General features: G+C 50.1%; 1 protein-coding gene across 1 annotated transcript; it reads left to right on the forward strand.

Moving 5' to 3' along the window:
* Nucleotides 1–4,223, forward strand: ZFP36L2 (ZFP36 ring finger protein like 2). The gene is made up of 2 exons (XM_069583455.1): nt 1–360; nt 846–4,223. Exons 1-2 carry the CDS (start codon nt 310–312, stop codon nt 2,268–2,270), a joined length of 1,476 nt encoding a protein of 491 aa, XP_069439556.1. The 5' UTR covers nt 1–309; the 3' UTR covers nt 2,271–4,223.
* The last annotated feature ends 15,810 nt before the right edge of the window (nt 4,224–20,033 follow it).

Here is a 20,033-nt window from a genome sequence, read left to right on the forward strand (position 1 = left end):
CAGGCCGCTGAGTTCCACCAGTCCGCGAGCTGCCGTCGGCTCCGCGCGGGGGGGGCGGGCCGGGCACCCCGGGGCGCGGAGGAGCGCTCTAGCTTAACTCTTCTTTCCCCCCAACTCCGCACTCCCGGGCACCCTCAAACCAGTCCACGCTGCTGCCCCCGCTCCCTCTTTTCTCGCCCCCCAGCAAACTTTCGGTCTCTCCCTCGCCCCTCGCCCGTTACTCGTCGTGGCTCGGGCCCGGCCGCGCCGCCCCGAGGGCTCCTCCGGATCTCCCAGTCTCCAGCTCCGACCATTAGAGGATCCAGAAACATGTCGACCACACTTCTGTCCGCCTTCTACGATATCGACTTCTTGTGCAAGGTACGCGGGTGAGCAGGGAGCCCTTCAAGTTCTCAGGCTTGGCCTTCTGTCCTCGGCTTTGGGGGTTCTCTTCCCGCTCTGACTTTTTTAGATTCGGGAAAAACCCCAGAGTTTGCACTGTTGCTCGAGCCTTGTGGGCGGGGAGAAGGAGCAGCTGGGAGGAAAGGCAGAAGGGAGTCGCTGTAGCTGTTAAGTTTCACCGCAGCCACGCTGCCCGGGGCTTCCCGGACGGGGTTTGCGCCGCCCAGGCCTGCGGCCCACGGCTGAGGATCACATGTCGCGACGCAGCGCGGCCTAGGGTGGGAGAGTCCGGCTCCTCCCAGTACGAACTTGATTCTTGTGCGCGTTTAAGTGTGGAAGTTGGGCCGAATCGAGATCCGAAAAAAGGAAAAAGAATCGGAGGGCTGGTAGTGGCTACTCCGCAACTCGCCCCAGCTCTTCCCTCCTCCCTTTTCATCTCTTCCCCGCTCCCCTCCTCTTGGCAGACGGAGAAATCCCTGGCCAACCTCAATCTGAACAACATGCTGGACAAGAAGGCGGTGGGGACACCCGTGGCCACCGCCCCCAGCTCGGGCTTCACGCCGGGCTTCCTCCGACGGCACTCGGCCAGCAACCTGCACGCGCTCGCCCACCCCGCGCCTAGCCCCGGCAGCTGCTCGCCCAAGTTCCCGGGCGCGGCTAACGGTAGCGCGGCGGCCGGCGGCTCGGCCTCCTACGGCACCCTCAAGGAGCCGTCGGGGGGCGGCGGCACCGCCCTGCTGAACAAGGAGAACAAATTCCGGGACCGCTCGTTCAGCGAGAACGGAGAGCGCAGCCAGCACCTCCTGCACCTGCAGCAACAGCAGAAGGGGGGCGGCGGCTCCCAGATCAATTCGACCCGCTACAAAACTGAGCTGTGCCGGCCCTTCGAGGAGAGTGGCACCTGCAAGTACGGCGAGAAGTGCCAGTTCGCGCACGGCTTCCACGAGCTGCGCAGCCTGACGCGGCACCCCAAGTACAAGACCGAGCTGTGCCGCACCTTCCACACCATCGGCTTCTGCCCCTACGGGCCGCGCTGCCACTTCATCCACAACGCTGATGAGCGGCGACCGGCGCCGTCCGGGGGCGCCTCCGGGGACTTGCGCACCTTCAGCGCCCGCGACGCGCTGCACCTAGGCTTCCCGCGGGAACCGCGGCCCAAGCTGCACCATAGCCTCAGCTTCTCGGGCTTCCCGTCGGGCCACCACCAGCCCCCTGGGGGCCTCGAGTCGCCCCTGCTTCTCGACAGCCCCACGTCGCGCACACCGCCGCCACCCTCCTGCTCCTCGGCCTCGTCTTGCTCGTCGTCCGCTTCGTCCTGCTCGTCGGCCTCGGCAGCCTCCACGCCCTCCGGCGCCCCGACGTGCTGCGCCTCTGCTGCGGCCGCGGCGGCGGCCGCGCTGCTGTACGGCACCGGGGGCGCCGAGGACTTGCTTGCACCCGGCGCGCCCTGCGCCACCTGCTCGTCGGCCTCGTGCGCTAACAACGCCTTCGCCTTCGGCCCGGAGCTGAGCAGCCTCATCACACCGCTCGCCATCCAGACCCACAACTTTGCCGCTGTGGCTGCTGCCGCCTACTATCGCAGCCAACAGCAGCAGCAGCAGCAACAGGGCCTGGTGCCCCCCGCGCAGCCCCCGGCGCCGCCCAGCGCGCCCCTCCCTGCCAGTGCCGCCGCGCCGCCCTCGCCGCCCTTCAGCTTCCAGTTGCCACGCCGCCTGTCCGAGTCGCCGGTGTTCGACGCGCCCCCTAGCCCCCCAGACTCGCTGTCGGACCGCGACAGCTACTTGAGCGGCTCCCTGAGCTCGGGCAGCCTCAGCGGCTCTGAGTCCCCCGGCCTTGACCCGGGTCGCCGCCTACCCATCTTCAGCCGCCTCTCCATCTCCGACGATTGAGGCAAGAGGGCGCCAGTGAGGAGAAGGAAGGGAAGGCGGTTCTGGGGGTGTTGGAGGGCGCCCCTGCTTAGGGGCAGAGGGGCACGGGAGTGTGGGGAGTGACATCGGCCACAAGCAGACTGCAGGCTGTGCCGAGCACTTGGACTCGAACTTGAGTGCCGGGAGGGGCCCCCACCCCTCCCCTTTCGGTTCCCTCTTTGTTTTTTGTTTTTTTATTATTATTATTATTTTTATTATTATTACGAAGTTTCATTCTTGTTGAGCGGGAAAAAAGCCAACGAACTTTTTGTATTGATGAACAAAAGACACAACAGAGCAGTTGTGATGCGGATAGAACAAAAAACCAAACAACAAACTTTTTTAGGTCTCCGATGCGTTTGGGATTTTAGGAAAAATCAACCCAGCACCAGCAGCTATCAACCACCATTCCATATCTTCACTTGAAAAGCATTAGTTACAGTCCAGATGTCGGGACTCTTGTCTTGAGAGAGGTTCCTAATTGTTTGACCCAGACCAGTGTAAACAAACCAGCCAACCACCGCCTTGCTAAACCTATAAGCTTTTAGAATCCAATATTCTGCCAAGAATATGCCTTGATAGTACACCTCAGCTCCATAGATGTTTGTTTTTTAACAAAGTTATATATGTCTGGAAAAAAAGAAAAACCTTGCATTCCAAAGTTTCATACTGGTTACTGGTTTCATTGCCACCACTTAGTGGATGTTTAATTTAGAACCATTTTGTCTGCTCTTTCTGGAAGCCTTGGGCAGAGCTTAGTTTGTAATTGATGGGGAATAACTGCTGAATTTTTAGCTGTTTTGAGTTGATTCGCACCACTGCACCACAACTCAATATGAAAAAAAAAACTATTTAACTTATTTATTATCTTGTGAAAAGTATACATTGAAAATTTTGTTCATACTGTATTTATCAAGTATGATGGAAAGCAATAGATATATATTCTTTTATTATGTTAAGTTATGATTGCCATTATTAATCGGCAAAATGTGGAGTGTATGTTCTTTTCACAGTAATATATGCCTTTTGTAACTTCACATGGTTATTTTATTGTAAATGAGTAAAAAAATCTTAATTTAAGAGATTGTATGTAATATTTATTTCATTAATTTCTTTCCTTGTTTACGTAAATTTTGAAAGATTGCATGATTTCTTTACAGAAATCTATCTTGATGCTGTGGAAGTAGTTTGAGGAATATCTTATGAGTTTTTCTTAGAATGTATAATGGTTGTAGCCCATCCAACTTTAAAAGAAAAAATGACCACATTGCAATCAGGCTTACATGTGGCATGCTTTTCTCATTCCAACTTTATAAATTAGCAAAAGATGTTTTTTGTTTGCTTATTCCACCAGTTCCACTGTGACATACTCTGCATATAAAGACATGTAGCAATAATGGGGGGAGGGCGGTAATCTCACAGTGCCTTTGGAAGGGCCAGAACTTGCCTTAAATTTTCCTCAACCAAATAAGTATTTTGTCTATTAGTGCTTGAGAGAATCTGAATGTAGGATGGGTTCAACTGCACAAAAGGAGAAGATTTTTACCACTTTTTTTATATAGATATAAAGTGAAGAGGCCACCTCTTAGTGCTAAAATGGTATGTAGTACATGAATATGCCTTGTTTAATTACAGAAAATTCCAAAACTTGTACTATTTTTTTTTTCCCCGTGTGGAAAGGCAGGAATGCTTTTCTGGACAGCGGCTGAATGAGCAGTAGCTTTAGTTTGTTTGTACGTAGGTACAGTTGGAGCACTATGTATGTATGTATTGTGGACTACTTTGACAGAAGTAGGTATTTTGAATGTAACAAGGTTAAGTCAACTTGAGTTGTAATATATTTGGGGAATCAGTTCACTACAAATTGTGACTGTAAACATTGTACTGTAAATGTTTTTTAGTTTTCCCCCAATAAAACTTTTGGGAAAAAAAAAAGGTAATGTGTAAGATAGCTTCCTTTTTTAAAATGGGGATATCTATAGAGCTTTCTAGCTTCCCACCACTGTCAGGCATTGCCCAGGTCTTAAGAGAGTTGGGTGGTAGGGTTTAGAGGGCTGGCAGAGCCTGAGTTCTGAAGAGCTTGTCTCCCTATATGTTTTAATAGGAAGTTCTTTTAGCTGAAAGTAATTTAGACTGTCAAGGGCATTAGTTTAGCTAGCTGTTCCCTTTGCTAATAAGATGCATCCCCGAGTTGGCTGACTGGTAGCAGGTCCTGGCTGGGAGGCCTGAGGGGTGTGGCCCGCCTGTGAGTCACCAAGCGATCACGTGTCTGCAGTGGCAGCTGAAGGTCTGATTTTTTTTTTTTTTTTTTTTCCAGCGGGACGCCCGTGAAACTGAACTGCTTGGGTGAGGAGGGTCTTGCCAGCCTCTGGCTGAATTGGGGGTGGGAAGTTAAAGCCCAGCCTTTCTGGGCCAGAGAACCAGGGTTTGGCCTGGACTTTGGAAAGCCTGATTGTGCTGAGGACGGAAAGAGAAGGAAGATTAAACAAGTTAAACTTATATCTGGGTAGTGTTTGTTTATGTGGACAGCTTCCTCTGGGAGTGAGCACACACGTTATTTATGCAAAAGGATTAGTGTCTGTGCTTGAGACTACTATAAGCCACCAGAAAGCAAACTCAACCCAGGTCTGGAAAAAAGGAAGGAAAAAAAAAAGCTTTAAATCTCTCTGCTGATTCTCACACAATTGAACAAAACCTGAGTATGGTTCTTTCCTACAATTGCTTTAAAGCTTAAAAATGTGCTTCATAAATCAATTCCTGTTTTTCCTTCTCTACCCCTCACCCAGCCCTAACACACACACAGTTCACTTTTTCCAAAGTAAATAAGAGCTTTAGCAAAAGTTTGTTTCCTCATCTACAGCAACTGGGTTCTATCACCCGTACTCCTGTCCCCTTGACCGTGTGTTCACTGGGGTCTCCTGAGTCTCACAGCTGAGTCTGATTGGGTGGGGGGGATCAGTGGAGGCCGCCAGGCCTTGAGCAGCTGCTTCACGCTAACAGTGATTGCGCTGGTGTTAACTGGAGCGTTTTGGTGCTAGGCGCACCCTGCCAAAGGGGATCAGGAACAATTTCAAAGTTCTCCCAACTGCCTGGCCCCTGGCCGAAAGCTTCAGCGGTGGGGGAAGGGAAGCTTGCAGCCAGGGAGGACTGGACGGATGAAGACCCTGCGGGCTCAGAGTCCTCTTTACTGTAAAGAATGTGCAATGGCAAGGAAAAGTCTAAAATGCGGTGCTATGTAGGGCCAAACTGCATTTCAAAGGCCTTGTTTCCACTTCATTCCAAAACTGATTTTCCTAAACAAGTACTTTTTGATCAACTGGAACGTTCAACTTCTTTTTGGGGTAAGCCACATTCCTTTTTAAAAATCGGTTTGTTTGAAAGCCCAACTGCTAGGAGCTGATGTTTTGTATTTTAGACCCAGTGGAGCGTGCAAAGCTGCGGGGGTGTGGGGGGGGATCATTCAGAAATTTCCTCTTGCTGCAGATCAGTGGAGGGTACGGGGTCATTGTCTTCCTGCAGCGGCTGGAATTAACAGCAAACAAACGCTCTACTATTGCTGGATCACCCTTAGACAAGTTTCCTTGTAAATTAAGGGAACTTGAAGTAAAAACTGCAAGTAAGAACAAGCCAGGATTCCTATCATAGGATGGGGAGTGGAACCAAAACTAACTCCTGTCTTATACCCAAGATACAATTATTTTGTAGTTAGTTGTGAAAATGAGCCCAGAGCATGATGATGTTGAGAATGGCTCAATAGTAGCATTTCCACTAGCTGTTAATAACTGAAGTATTTTTTAAGCAGCCCAATTAGTGTACGTCACTTTCTAAATTATTTCTGAGACAGGCTGCATGCATGTAGATACTTCCCACCCCTCACTGTCTGAACCTACTGCCGAGTATATGAAATGGGGGCGGTGGGGGCACACAAAAATACTATTGAGAAGGCCAAAGCTCTGCACCTGCCCTTGGGAATAGATGGAGGACTGTGAGCCCTGCCATGGTTCAGGAACCCACATGAAAGGACCCTGCCTGGAGGGCCCAAGGTAGGAAGGACAAACATGCATAGCTTTTGGCTGCAGATCTGGCCCAGCACTGGGATGCTCGCTGGCGAAGTTGGCCTGGGGGTCGCAGAAACCTCCAGGCTAAACGTATGCAGAGAGTAAGCCCACGAGAGAACATTTGAACCTGGAAGGGAACTGTCTCCAGGCATTTGATCGTCATTGTGCTCTACATGACAAGAGGGCAGATACGGCCTCAAGAGTGTGGCAAACTCTGGCCACATCTTCTTGAAAGCAGAAGTTGGGTCTCTGCATCTTCCCTGGCTTTTGAGTTCACGGGAGCTTACACTGCCCCTGGTAAGCAGCCAGGCTTCAGTTCAGTCACTCAGTCATGTCCAACTCTCTGCGACCCCATGAATCGCAGCACGCCAGGCCTCCCTGCCCATCACCAACTCCCAGAGTTCACTCAAACTCATGTCCATCGAGTCAGTGATGCCATCCAGCCATCTCATCCTCTGTCATCCCCTTTTCCTCCTGCCCCCAGTCCCTCCCAGCATCAGGGTCTTTTCCAATGAGTCAACTTTTCACATGAGGTGGCCAAAGTATTGGAGTTTCAGCTTCAGCATCAGTCCTTCCATGAACACCCAGGACTGATCTCCTTTAGGATGGACTGGCTGGATCTCCTTGCAGTCTAAGGGACTCTCAAGAGTCTTCTCCAACACCACAGTTTAAAAGCATCAATTCTTTGGCACTCAGCTTTCTTCACAGTCCAACTCTCACATCCATACATGACCACTGGAAAAACCATAGCCTTGACTAGATGGACCTTTGTTGGCAAAGTAATATCTCTGTTTTTCAATATGCTATCTAGGTTGGTCATAACTTTCCTTCCAAGGAGTAAGCGTCTTTTAATTTCATGGCTCCAGTCACCATCTGCAGTGATTTTAAAGCCCCCAAAATAAAGTCTGACACTGTTTCCACTGTTTCCCCTGTTTCCCCATCTATTTCCCATGAAGTGATGGGACCAGATGCCATGATCTTCGTTTTCTGAATGTTGAGCTTTAAGCCAGCTTTTTCACTCTCTTCTTTCACTTTTTCATCAAGAGGCTTTTTAGTTCCTCTTCACTTTCTGCCATAAGGGTGGTGTCATCTGCATATCTGAGGTTATTGATATTTTCCCGGCAATCTTGATTCCAGCTTGTGCTTCTTCCAGCCCAGCGTTTCTCATGATGTACTCTGCATATAAGTTAAATAAGCAGGGAGACAATATACAGCCTTGACGTATTCCTTTTCCTATTAGGAACCAGTCTGTTGTTCCATGTCCAGTTCTAACTGTTGCTTCCTGACCTGCATATAGCCTTCTATCAAGAGCCTGTAACTATTCTCCCTTGTTGTTACATCATTGAACTGTGGTGTTTTTTTTTTTTTTCTTGTTCGCTTTCTGGGGGATATGCAAATTTGTGGCCATCCAGGGCAGTTCCAATTTGTGCTGCTGGCAAGGCCAGGAGGGAGGGAAGAAAAGAGGGAGGGTCAGGGAGGAGTCAGAGCCTGGCAGATGAACAGGCCTGCCCAGGGAGGAGCCCTGTGGGAAGGGGCCCCCCAACCTGAGGCAGCAGGAAGCCATAGCACCTCCAGGTCCATCGCTGCCTGGGTGGGTTCTCCCAACCTCTCCTGAAAGTTTTTGCTGGACCTGGAAAGTGTATGAGTGTGTATGTGGGTCTAAGGGTGTATCTGTATGTGTGGAGGGAAGTCTTTTGAGAGGGTATCCACATGGAGGGTGTTTCTGGGTCCTTGTCTCTCTGGTTGGGCATATACATGGGCATGGTATTGCTCTATGTCAGGGGTCTGTGTCTGTGTGTGCGGTTGCTGTAGAATACTGGTCTATGTAGCTGCAACTGTGGGGTGAATGGATCTGTTACATTTGTGATATTTGTGAGGTATGTATGTCTGCAGGGTGTGAGAGTTGGTGAGTGGGTATGGAAATCTGTGAGTGTGGGTGTGGGTTTGGGTGTGTCTTGCTCTGTGTATGTGTGTATGAATGTGGGTATAGGTTTGAATGTGTCTTGCTATGTGTGTGTGTAGCTATGTATCTGTGTCTGTGCAAGTGAAGGTTTCAGCGTGTCTGTTGTTCTGTGTGTGTATGAATGTGGGTATGGGTTTCAATGTGTCTGTTGCTGTGTGTGTGTTCTGTTGCTGTGTGTATGTATCTGAATGTGAGTGTGGCTGGGTTTGGGTGTGCCTGCCTGTTGCTATGAGTATATCTGTGTAGCTGTTGCTGTATGGGTAGGTGTGGGGTCTGTGGAGTGTAGGGAAGGATCTGGGGGTGTTGCTATATGTTTGGATCTGAATGTGTCTGTGTTATGGAGTGGGGGTGTCTCTGCTGGAGTGGAGTGTTAACAACACCTTCCGAGGAAAAGCAGTCCTTTTTCACAGGCGTCTTTCAAGTTGAAAACTGTTTTCAAAACCCGGAAATGGCAGCTAGGCTGTCACCCGCTTCCTGCAGGGCAGTGGGCAGAACAAGGCTGAGTGGGAGGGTGGCAGACAGGCCTTCAGCCTGCAGGGACCCCAGACCCACTTTATGGCTGCTCACATCTGCCAGGGACAGGCCTCCTGGGCCTGACTGCAGGGACGTATTTAGAAACAATTAATTCTCTGGTTGGCTGGGGGAGGGGCCCTTTTATTTTCATCTGTTGCAGAAATAGCTCTTGTCAGATAGAAGTTCTTGTGCCCTCTGGGGTGAGAGGCAGCACTGAAATAGAAAGAAAGATATTAAGGATTTTAGACAGACAAGAAAACTCCTGAGCTCGGCTGAAACCGAGTTTTAAAATATTTCTCTAAAAATAAGCTTTGTTTTCCTTGTGGATTCCTCTGGCAGTCGGGCCCTCCTGTCAGGGTGTTTAGCTGGCCTGGGAAGCCAGGCGGAATTTTTTTAAAAAGCAAGTGTTTCCCAGCTGTGGCCTTGGAAAGTTCTCTGTTTTCCACTTATTAAACTCCTAGTTTCTGGCTAATTAAAATTATTTGCAAATACAACTCCATGGCCCCCACAATATTTGACGAAACGCAGAATCCCCAGTGACCCCTCTGTAGGAGGCCGGACCAAGCTGTGGGGTGACCTGTGACCTCTCTACTGGGCCTGGTGCCAGTTTTATGAGGAGAGGAGACCCTTTGAAATGTAGACTCAGGGCCTTGTCTTATCAAGTCCCACCGCCCCTGGAGTGGCTGGAGGGAGGTGTAGCTTGCAAACAGTCTCTGAGCCCCACACCACTGGAGAAGGGGCTGTGGGCCCTTGGTGGCCTGCTATTTGTTTGCCCACATCACTGAGTGAAGGGGTGCACCCCAGAGGAGAGGAACTTGGCTAAGGTACATGGACAGATAGGTGATCCTGGTTATTTCTCCCTGGCCTGGCTACTGTTGAAGCTCCAGGGCCAACGCATCCACAGGATGCCTAGACTCTCAAGGTGATGCATTGTGAAGATGGAAATCCCAGGTGCCACAGGGAAGAAGGCATATATTGCTGAGGGCCTGGGCTGGGGAGTCAGGCAGGCAGCCAGGCTCCCTTCCACTGCCTTGGGATGCTGTTCGGGACCTTTCATTCATCCCACAGATCATTCTTGCTTGTCTGGTGCATGCTGGCGGTGCAGGAACAGAGGTGAACTGATGCACGCCATTCCTGCCTTCACGGAGTGTGCTTATTTTCAAGGTTCATTCATGTTGAATCAGCCTTCATTCTTTTGTACGACAAGATAATATTCCATCCTAGGAATAAAAGCCTTTTGTCTTTCATTCGTCAGCTGATAAACATTGGAGTTGTTTTCCACCTTTTGGCTATTGTTGAATTATACTGCTGTGAACACTGATATACAAATTTTTGTGTGAACATGTTTTCAGTGCTTTTGGCTATATAGCCAGAAGTAGAATTGCTGGATCATATGGTAACTCCCATTTAACTCTTTGAGGAACTGTTAATTCTATTTTCCAAAGTGATACATTGGTTTTTCTTTATTTCTGTTTGTTTTTTTAATTTGGCCACACCACACGGCACGTGAGATCTTAATTCCCCAACCAGGGATAAAATCCATGTCCCCTCCATTGGAAGTGCAGAATCCTCACCACTGGACTGCCAAGGAAGTCCCTACATTGGTTTTTATAACTGTTTTATTGTCTGTTTCCCCCACATAATGATGCATGCTCCACGGATGACCACATAAAAATACTTGTGCACTCATTCCCAATAGCCAAGGCTGAAGCCCTGTTACTCTCCCCATTTCAAAGATGAGGAAACTGAGCTCAGAGGAGTTGTCATAGGCCTGAGGCCACGCAGCTAGGAAAAAGCTGCAGCAGAATTCAAAGGAAGCTAAGCAGTGGCTCTTCACATCATCCCAGGCAACCTCTCAGACTCCTGCTTTACTCCCACACTATTGACAAATAGAAATTTCCAGGAGGCCTTCCAGGATTTTTGTCCAGGGTAGACCCTGTCCTGCCTCACCTGAACTTCTAAAACACAATGAGTTTGAGTCACCTTTCAGCTCAAAATCCTCACTCAAAGTAAAATCTAAAAATCTTACCAAGGCCTTACAAGGTTCTTGTCTATCCCTCCCTGTCCACCCGTTAGCCCTTTCCCTTCTGACCTTGACTCTCCCCCTCATCCTGCTCCTGCCACTCAGGCCTCCTTGCTGGTTCGTAATCGTGCTGGACCTGCTCTCTGTCTCAGGACCTTTGCACACGCTCCTCCCTCCGTCATGCTCCTCCACACTGCTTCAGCCTCCTGTAGTCACCTTCTCAGGGGGCCACCCAGACCACCCTGTCAAAACAACAGCCCCATCTGGCACCTCTCATCCTGCTTTATTTTTTTCCCTAGCATTTTTCATCCTCTGACATATTTTAAATGCATTTGTTTATGTCTATATGGTCTTTCCTTCTTAGACTCTAAGCTTTATGAGGGCAGGCACTGTCCCCAGGGGAAGCCACTGAAGGGTCTTAAGCTGGGGAGTAAGACAGCTCCAGTCACATGTTAAGATGATGTCAGTTGTGTGGCAAGTAGACTAGAAAAAAAAAAGATTCCTTATAAAAACAATTTTTAAAAAAACATTTATTTATTTGGCTGTGCTGGGTCTTAGCTGTGACACGTGGGATCTTTGATCTTCCTTGTAGCATACAGGATCTTTACTTGTGGCATGTGGGATCTAGTTCCATGACCAGGGATTGAACCCAGGCCCCCTGCATTGGGAGCACAGAGTCTTAGCCAACTGACCACAAAGGAAATCCCTAAAAACAATTTTAATGCTAAAAAAAAAGGTTTAAAAAACCATGACCTAGTGTAGCCCTTTCATTCCACAGATAAGAAGACTAAGGGTAGGAAGACCCTTCTGGAGACTTCCCAATTTCTGGCTGCCTACATAAATCCTGGGAAAAGAGACCACCCAGGACACTGTCCTCCCTAGGGAGAGCTGTTGGTAAAAATATTGACTCTTACTGAAGCAGACCTAAAACCCTGTGGGCCGAGAGGCTCAGAGCATCAGGTCTGGATATTCTGTTCATCTGGCTCCTCAGGGAGGCCCTGGAGGATTTACAAGGTGTACATACCAGGAGTTTACTTAGCACAGCCCTGGAAACTCAAAGTTCTGCAGGGCCTGGAGTGTGAGAGGGCTCCTGGGAAGTATCACCACCCCTCTACATGGGGTCCCAGTCTTCAGGGGTTACAGGCCAGGGCTCCCACAGACCTGGGTCCAAATCTTACCTCACAGCCACTCCCTACCTGTATAATCCTGAGCCAACTCTGAGCCTCAGTTTTCTCATCTCTGAAATGGGGATGATCATGTAGCTTCTATTACACAAAGCCCCCAGGAGGGTCAAAATATGATGTCATGGGTGAAGTGCTTAGGAGAGGGCCCAACTCAGGGTCTCACAGATGATACTGTGGGCAGGCAAGCAGAGTGGGTAGCAGAGAAGCCATCAGGTTCAAAGCCTAGCTTCACTACTGCCTACTCTGAGATCATGAGCAGTGGCTATCGACCAGGGCTATCGCGAAGCTCAGATGACTCAGTCAACCCAAGTAGTAAGGACAGAGCCCAGCAGGTAGGAAGCAGGATGTAACAGTTTGTTACTGCTCTCTTGGTTTGTTGTTTTTTTGTTTTTTCACACTCCATCAAATAGACACCCAGTCTGAGGGGATTCAGGAAGTCTCTCTCACCTGCTGCCAGCAAACCCACCCAGCCACTTGGGCCTTAAGATGAGAGTGACCACTGCCTTCCTTTAGAAATTCTAGATAGACCTGTGCTGCCCCAGATGCAGGTACTAGCCACATGTGGGTATGGACATTTAACTTGAAATTTAAAACTTCATAAGTCGCACTAGCCACATAGCAAGTGCTCAGCTGTAGCTGGGGGCTATTGCACTGATCATTTCCATCATTGCAGAAAGTCCTGTTGGACAATACTGCTATTCCGGAATATTCTAGTAAAAGGCAAACAGGGAAGGAAACTTCCATCATCTAACCCTTGAAGGGTTAGTCCTTTCCCAAGGAAATTCCTGGGATACACCCATGGTACCTCGATGGATGTCTCTCCCTCCACAAGCCAAGAGACTCCAAAATATTCCTAAACTGCCCCTCTGTCCCATAGACTGTAAATGCCAGTGGAGGAAAGATGAAGGGACTGCTCACCTCAGCCCTGGTGGCACCTCGCAGCCCCACCCAGAAGCCTGGGACCCACCCCCAGAAGCACAGGCCCTCAGTTCCACCCATCCTGCTGCCCCTGTCTCCACAGCTGTGACCCCATATCCATCCAGTCACCCACACCAGAACCTGCGGTCCTCCTTGGAGTCTTCCTCTGGCTTCCCTCCACCCCTTCCCTCAGACTGCCTGAACTGAAGGGCTGTGCCTTCTGACCAGGCCTGGACACTGCCTGCCCCAGTCTGTTTTACAGCCTCAGCAACTCAGGTGCTTCCTTGTCTGCCCGGTGGGGAATCCAGCCCCCAGCTGCTCCTCCTTCCAGCCACCATCACCAATGCCTACTTCTAAAACATCAAGGCCATTGGGCCCCTCCTGCCCTATGACCCTGACAGGTACCCTCACCCCTCAGCTCAAATCCAAGCTTCCAAACGTGCTCTTCAAGGCTCTGCCTCAAGCCTGACGGCTCCTCACCTGGCCAGGAGTATGGATGGCCGATGATGCCTACTGCTCTTCACCACCCTCGTCTCTGCTCCCCTGGGACATCCCCCCATGTTCCCCGACTTCCTCTGCCTCAGCTGAAAATCAGCCTCAGATCTAACCTCTCACTGCGTCCCCAGGGCCCTGTGCAGGCTTTTGTAGGAGCAGTAGCACATGACCGGACACCAGCTGCTGGCGGCTCTGTCTTCCTCTCTGGCCTGGAAGTTCCTTCAGAGCAAGAACGTCATGTCCCTCCTTGCACGCCCCAGGCTGGCCCCTAGAAGGGCCTCGATGACTGTTTGTGCAACAAAACTAGCTCCTCCCAACCCATGAGAGTGGTGCCATCCACTCCCATTTGACAGTTGAAGAAAATGCCGCTCAAGAGAAATGAAGACAGTCGCTCACCGCCCCAGCCCATGAATGGCCACAGTGCCCTCCCCACCCTGGCCCCCACCTGCTTCAAGGCCCTTCAGAATGGGGTGTGGGGGGAAGTGGGAGGGTGGGAAATAAACTGTAGGCATGACCTCCCCTTGAGTTTGTCCTCTTATTCCAAACTCATGCATGCTTGTTCTGAGCACCCAAGCAGCAGACAGTGCGTTCCAACGTGTCCAAACGGAAGCATTCCTCCAGAGTATCCTTTTCAGCCCTACTCAGCACAGCTGATCACACAGTAGCTGCTTTGGGTGAGGCCTTCCAGAGACTTTGACTGTGTGACTATATCTCTATAAACTCGTACATACTTCAGTTCACAGACTGGGGTCACACTTACCACCCTGGCCATGGACCCACCCTCCTCAGTCAGCCCACCAGCATCTTCTCTAATGGAAGCATGGTACCCACCCAGGGTAGGAGGGAGGGCTTTGTGATGGCCACCAAGGCCCTGCACTTTTTCACTTTTTCATGAGCAATGCAGCACAAACATGCTTACTCACAGACTTTTGGGTGAGTCTTTGCCTCAGATGAATTCGTGGAGGCAGCATTGCTGAGTTGCAGGCTAGACCATGTGTAGAGCAGAGGTTCCCAAACGATTTGGCACCAGGGACTAGTTTCGTGGAAGACAGCTTCGGGATGATTCACACATTACTTTTATTGTGCACTTTATTCCTATTATTATTATGTCAGCCCCACAGCAGATCATCAGGCATTAGATCTCAGAGGTTGGGGACCCCTGCAGAGGGCAATGTGCATTTAAAAGCTTGAAACTGGCCATCACAGAAACTCCCCGCAAATGTCCCACTATATCCCTCCCTCCCCACCCCCAGCCCAGCTCTGAGCCTCCAAGACCATTCCCACCCCTGTTTGTTCCTGTGTGCCTGTACTGAGGTTTTTTGGAGTCCAAGTAACAGGGGCTGTCCCCTGGGGTCTGGTCTTTCTGTCTCCCGGTCCTGTTCTCAGTTCTTCCCATGTTAAGCCCCAACTCCCCGCACCCCCAGGCTCTTGGAGGGCAGCTCACCTTTATCCACCCCCATCCCCCGTTGAGCTGGAGCCAAAGACTGAGGCTGTCACCCAGGAGCCCCTGGCAGGCCTGGATCAGTCCCACTGGCTCAGACCACCTGGGACTTGAGGGCCAGGAGGTGGGAAGACTCTCTCCCTGAACCCAGTGGGGAGGCCCTATCCGTGTGACTGTGGTTGTTGGCGGGGAGCCCGTAAAAATCCTCCCAAGACAAGAGCGTTGCCCACTGAGGATGTGAGACTGGAGGAGCATCTCAGCAAGAGCATGTGGGTGAGTGTGTACGTGTGCAGAAGCGTGTGAGCCTGAGCGTGTGTCAGTGTGTGTGTGTGTGTGTGTGTGTGTGTGTGTGTGTGTGAGGGGCCGTTGTGTCAGGGGTTATGTAAGGGAGGCACTCCCTGGGGCCAACAAACCGCAGTGGTATAACCGCCGGCCAGCAGGGCCACCAGAAGGAAAGGAGGGAAAATGTAAACAGCATGCTGGGCCTGTCCCTCACCCGCCACAGGGAGGCCCTGGACAGCACAGCCCTTCCGGCCCTCCATTCCCACCACCTCAAGCCCTGTGGGCTGGCCTGTGAAGGGGTGATCATGGAGGCCAAGGAGTCCAAGGCCGGGGGTCACAGAAGCTCTACAGGAGTGGACATCCCCAGCTCTTGATCTGGGCCCAGAGGACAGACCGAAGGGTCTCCCTGGGCTCCTCCTGGGCCTGCTGTAGGCCATGCACCCCCTACAAATAAAGTATACTACCTTCCTTACCACCAGAGCTGCTCTGTCCTTAAAGCCTTTGGGGATGGGGGTCTCTGTCCCAGAGGCCTCTGCCTGGCATGGAGCATATTCCTCTGCACTGAGCCAGTGTGGACTCATAGCTCACCTGCTCATATCCTTGGGGTGGCCTCAAGGCCAGCTGTCTCTGCCACTCTCTCACAGATGAACAAAGGTACACCACTTCCCTGCACACCCCATCTCCAGCCTAGACGCCTGCCTTCCAGTCAACTCCCAGCCTCAGCCCTTAGCACCACATCTGAGGCCCTGTCTTCCAGGAAGCCTCCCCTGACTGCTCCAGCCTAGAGTTTCCTCTCCCTGCTCTGAGCTCCTGAGGTGCTTCTGGACACACAGCCTGACATCTGGCCATGCACAGATGTTCCTTCTCCAGTTCATCTTAATAATAACGGCCAGCACTTACGCCGCATATTCTCCACCAAATCCAGGCCCTTGAAGCTGTGCTAGCCCTACAAGGTGGCTTTCGAACTGCCATTACGTGGCGGAGAGCACATGATGGAAGCCAGAGTTGTCACAGTACATGTGTGGGTGGACTGCTCAGCCCCAGGAAAGTCCAGCTCTGACCCAGAGGACCTGCAGCCAAGACTCGCCCCGGTAGCTTCAGTGGGCTGAGAGGTTCAGGGGCCCCTCAACCTTGAGGTTCTTCCCTGAGAGTCCTTTGGAGTTGTCACTGAACTGGCTGTGTGTTCTTGTTAGTATAAAGGAGAGAGGGAGAGACAGAGAATTCTTACCAAGGTGGAAACTCAAACTACAGAGACAGGTGAGTAAAAACCAGAAAGCTAGAAAGTAAAGATGACTCAGGAGACAGCTGTAAGTCTGGCCAAAGTCAGAGACAGGGCAGGACAGCAGGAAGGAAGGGGGACCCTGGGGAGAGGGAGAGGTGGCCTAGGGCTGGCTCTCTGGCTCCCCATCCCCCTCTGGGGGATGCATCCTGCCTGCTCACCCTGGCCTGTGAGGTCCCAAAAACCTAGGAGAATATCTCCTTCCCTCTGTTCCCCTGTGTCAGTGGGCCCAGGGCAGTCACACACCCTCAGAGGGCAGGAGCTGGTCAGGAACTGGAATGGCTAACCTCCCCCAGCAGGAAAGTTGTCTGCTGGGCAAGGATTAACTGAGATAAAATATACCACACCTGGCACACAATAACACTAGAAAATGTTAAGGCCCAACTTTCTTTCCCACCCTTGCACCATCCATGCAAACCTTTCTCTGGTCACTTGTAGAAAAGCTGGGAGTCTACAAAGGTCCTCCCTGGTGCTAGGTTCCAGGGAGGAGGGACGCAGAGAGGCGGCAACTCCCCTCTCACTCTCCTTGGGTGAGCACTGGATGAGAAGGGACCTCTGCCTCCTTTAGCCCTATTCATCCCCTGCCCCTTCTCTACCCAGCTTACTCTAGCACCCGGACACTCCATAATGCCCATGCGTTCCAGCAGCCTTCGTGGGCCATCTGGTTTCCCAGAGCACAGATTCTGGAGCCAGCCTAACTGGTTCCCTCCCAGTTTTCCCACTTATCAGCTGTGTGACCTTGGGCAAGTTCCTCAACTTCTCTGTGCCTCTGTTTCCTCATCTATGATTGCCCTGTCCCCTGGAGGTCCAAGGGGAAGTTTTGTTTCATCAAATGAGCTTCAAGTTTCATAAAGGTAAAGGAAGCCCGCTCATTAGACCACACTGTCTCTTAAAAATCTCTACCTTCACTTTCAGAGAGGATGATCCCATACTACAGAGGCAGAAACTGAGGTTCAGAGAAAGTTCATGCCTCGCCCAAGGCCACCAGGCAAACCTGCCTCCAGGAGCTCTCTGCCTGCATTGGGTTAATTGTACATCTGATTTCTAGGCTCTGAGACGGTCTCAAGAGATTCTGGCCCAAGGGTGACTGGGGGTGATTAGGAAAGAGGTGAGTAAGCATTTAAAATGCTCTAACAAGAGACTGGACGCCACAAAGAGATTTGTTTGCAGGGGCCAGCCCAGCTCCAACAGCATGTCTATGAGATGGTAGAATTCACATGGCCCAAAAATGGCCTGAGTCTGCATGCGCTGACCAGAGAGATCTCTAAGTTATGAGGTTACAAGAGCAAAGGAAGATATGTGTTACAACACTGCTTCTTTTCCTGTACCTTCTGTTTAATGGGTACACATGCATGCGTTATATGCTTGTATCGGCCTAACATTTTTTTCTGGCAGGTGACACAAGAAATTGTTACCTGGTTACCCTCAGATAGAGGTTGGGAAAATTGAAGGCAAGGTGGGGGAGAGTTGTTTTATTTTAAATCTTTCTCTTTTGTTTGATTTTCCTACCATGTCCAAAAAGGAAAATTATTATAAGCATACCTCACAGATATTGTGGGTTCAGTTCCAGACCACTGCAATAAAATACATGTCACAATAAAGCAAGTCACACAAATTTTTCTGTTTGGTTTCCCAGTGCATATAAAAGTTGTTTACACTATGCTGTGTTCAGTGTGTAGTAGCATTATGTCTAAAAAAGCAACATATATACCTTAATTTAAAAACACTTTGTTAAAAAAAAAAAGCTAGCTGTCACCTGACAATGCAGACTTGCCACAAACACTCAAATTTGTAAAACATGCAATATTGTGAAGTGCAATAAAGAAAAACACAATAAAACAAGGTATGCTTTCATTTTTCAAATGCCAACAGGTGTTATCTGAGCACCGGGGAATAAAAGCCATTCTGCTCTTTTTCTGTAGTGCCAAAAAAAAAAAAAAAAGGAGGTGAAATGTAAATGAGTAGGAGGTGTGCATGGTATTCTTGGGTCTCGTTGCTGGGGGCAGGGCCTGGGTGGGAACAAGAAGCTAAAGGGCCCAGAGACCTCAGAAAGGGGATGGGGGAGGGGGTGCTGTCTTGATTCTTCTTCCCCCACAATTGGCTCAGGAGGACTTTGAGAGGCCTCAGCCAGCCCTCAAAGCTTTGAGGCCCTCTCTCCCATTTGAACTAAACCTTTCAGAACCCAGAGCACAGGCTCCTTTCTTTTTAAAAAATATTTCTTTATGTATGTATTTGGCTGCACCGGCTCTTAGTTATGGCGTGCGGGATCTGTAGCTGTGACGTGTTAGATCTAGTTGCCTGATCAGGGATCGAACCTTGGCCCCCTGCACCAGAGAGTACGGAGCCTTAGCCTTTGGACCACCAGGGAAGACCCTCCTAGGTTCCTTTCTAATGAAGACAAGAACCAGGATATCTCTCTGCTTGCCTGAGGTTTACCTGCAATTTGCATGACCTACCATTGGCTATCCTGCTTTATGAATCTCTGGTCTCAGGCTTCCCTGGGGGAGCGCCCTCTGTGGACAGGTTGCCACACCCTGCTGGCCAGTCCTGGAGGACCCAGGGATCTGCTAGGGGGTTCAGTGACCCCCTGAGTCTCTCCTCAGCCCTGGCCTGTGGGGCTCCTTATTTTGCAGTCACTGCTGGCCCAGTACCATGTGTGAAAGCCTGTGGCTGCTGTCTTCATTTGCCACTGGCCAAAATACCAAGTCGTGACCATAGCCTAGTGAACAGAGACACTTTACAGGCTAAGAAACTGAGTCCAGGTTGGTAATTGACTTGCCAAGGCTAATGGTGAGCCAGTGACTGAACAGCGCCTAAGATTCAGGCATTTCTCCATCCTGGGTACTTGACCCTCAAGAGTGGACTGATAAGAAATGAAGTTAATATGATCCTAAGATTATTTGAAAAAAAAAAAAAGCCTGTATTAAAATTGACCCAGATGATCAGCATATGCCATTATGAAATTATGAATTAAAACAACAAAATACCATATATACCTGTTAGAATGGCCAAAATCTGGAATACTGACAACACCAAATGCTGGCCAGGATGTGGAACATCAAGAACTATCACGATCTCTGGTGAGAATGCAAAATGGTAGAGCACTTAGGAAGGCAGTTTGGCAGGGCTCTTTTTGGCCTTTTTTTTTTTTTTTTTTGCAGAACTAAACATACTGTTTATGATCTTGCAATCATGCTCTTTGATATTTACCAAACGAGCTGAAAACTATGTCCACACAAAAATCTGCCCACGGATGCTTGTAGCAGCTTTATTCATAATTGCCATTACCTGGAAGTAACCAAAGTGTCCTTCAGTAGGTGAATAGATAAATGAACTCTGGTAACTCCAGACAATGGACTATTACTCAGTGCTAAATGAAATGAATGATAAGCTAGGAAAAGACAGGGAGGAACCTGAAATGTGTATTTCCAAGTGAAAGAAGCCAATCGGAAAAGGCTCTATACTGTATGATTCCAACTTGATGACATTCTGGAAAAGGCAGAACTCTGGAGACAGTAGAAAGATCAGGGAGGGTTAAAGAGGAGAGAACGATGAATAAGCAGGACACAGAGGATTTTGGCGGGGGGGT

This window comes from Ovis canadensis, chromosome 3 (assembly GCF_042477335.2).
Source record: "Ovis canadensis isolate MfBH-ARS-UI-01 breed Bighorn chromosome 3, ARS-UI_OviCan_v2, whole genome shotgun sequence".
NCBI classification, from domain to species: domain Eukaryota; kingdom Metazoa; phylum Chordata; class Mammalia; order Artiodactyla; family Bovidae; genus Ovis; species Ovis canadensis.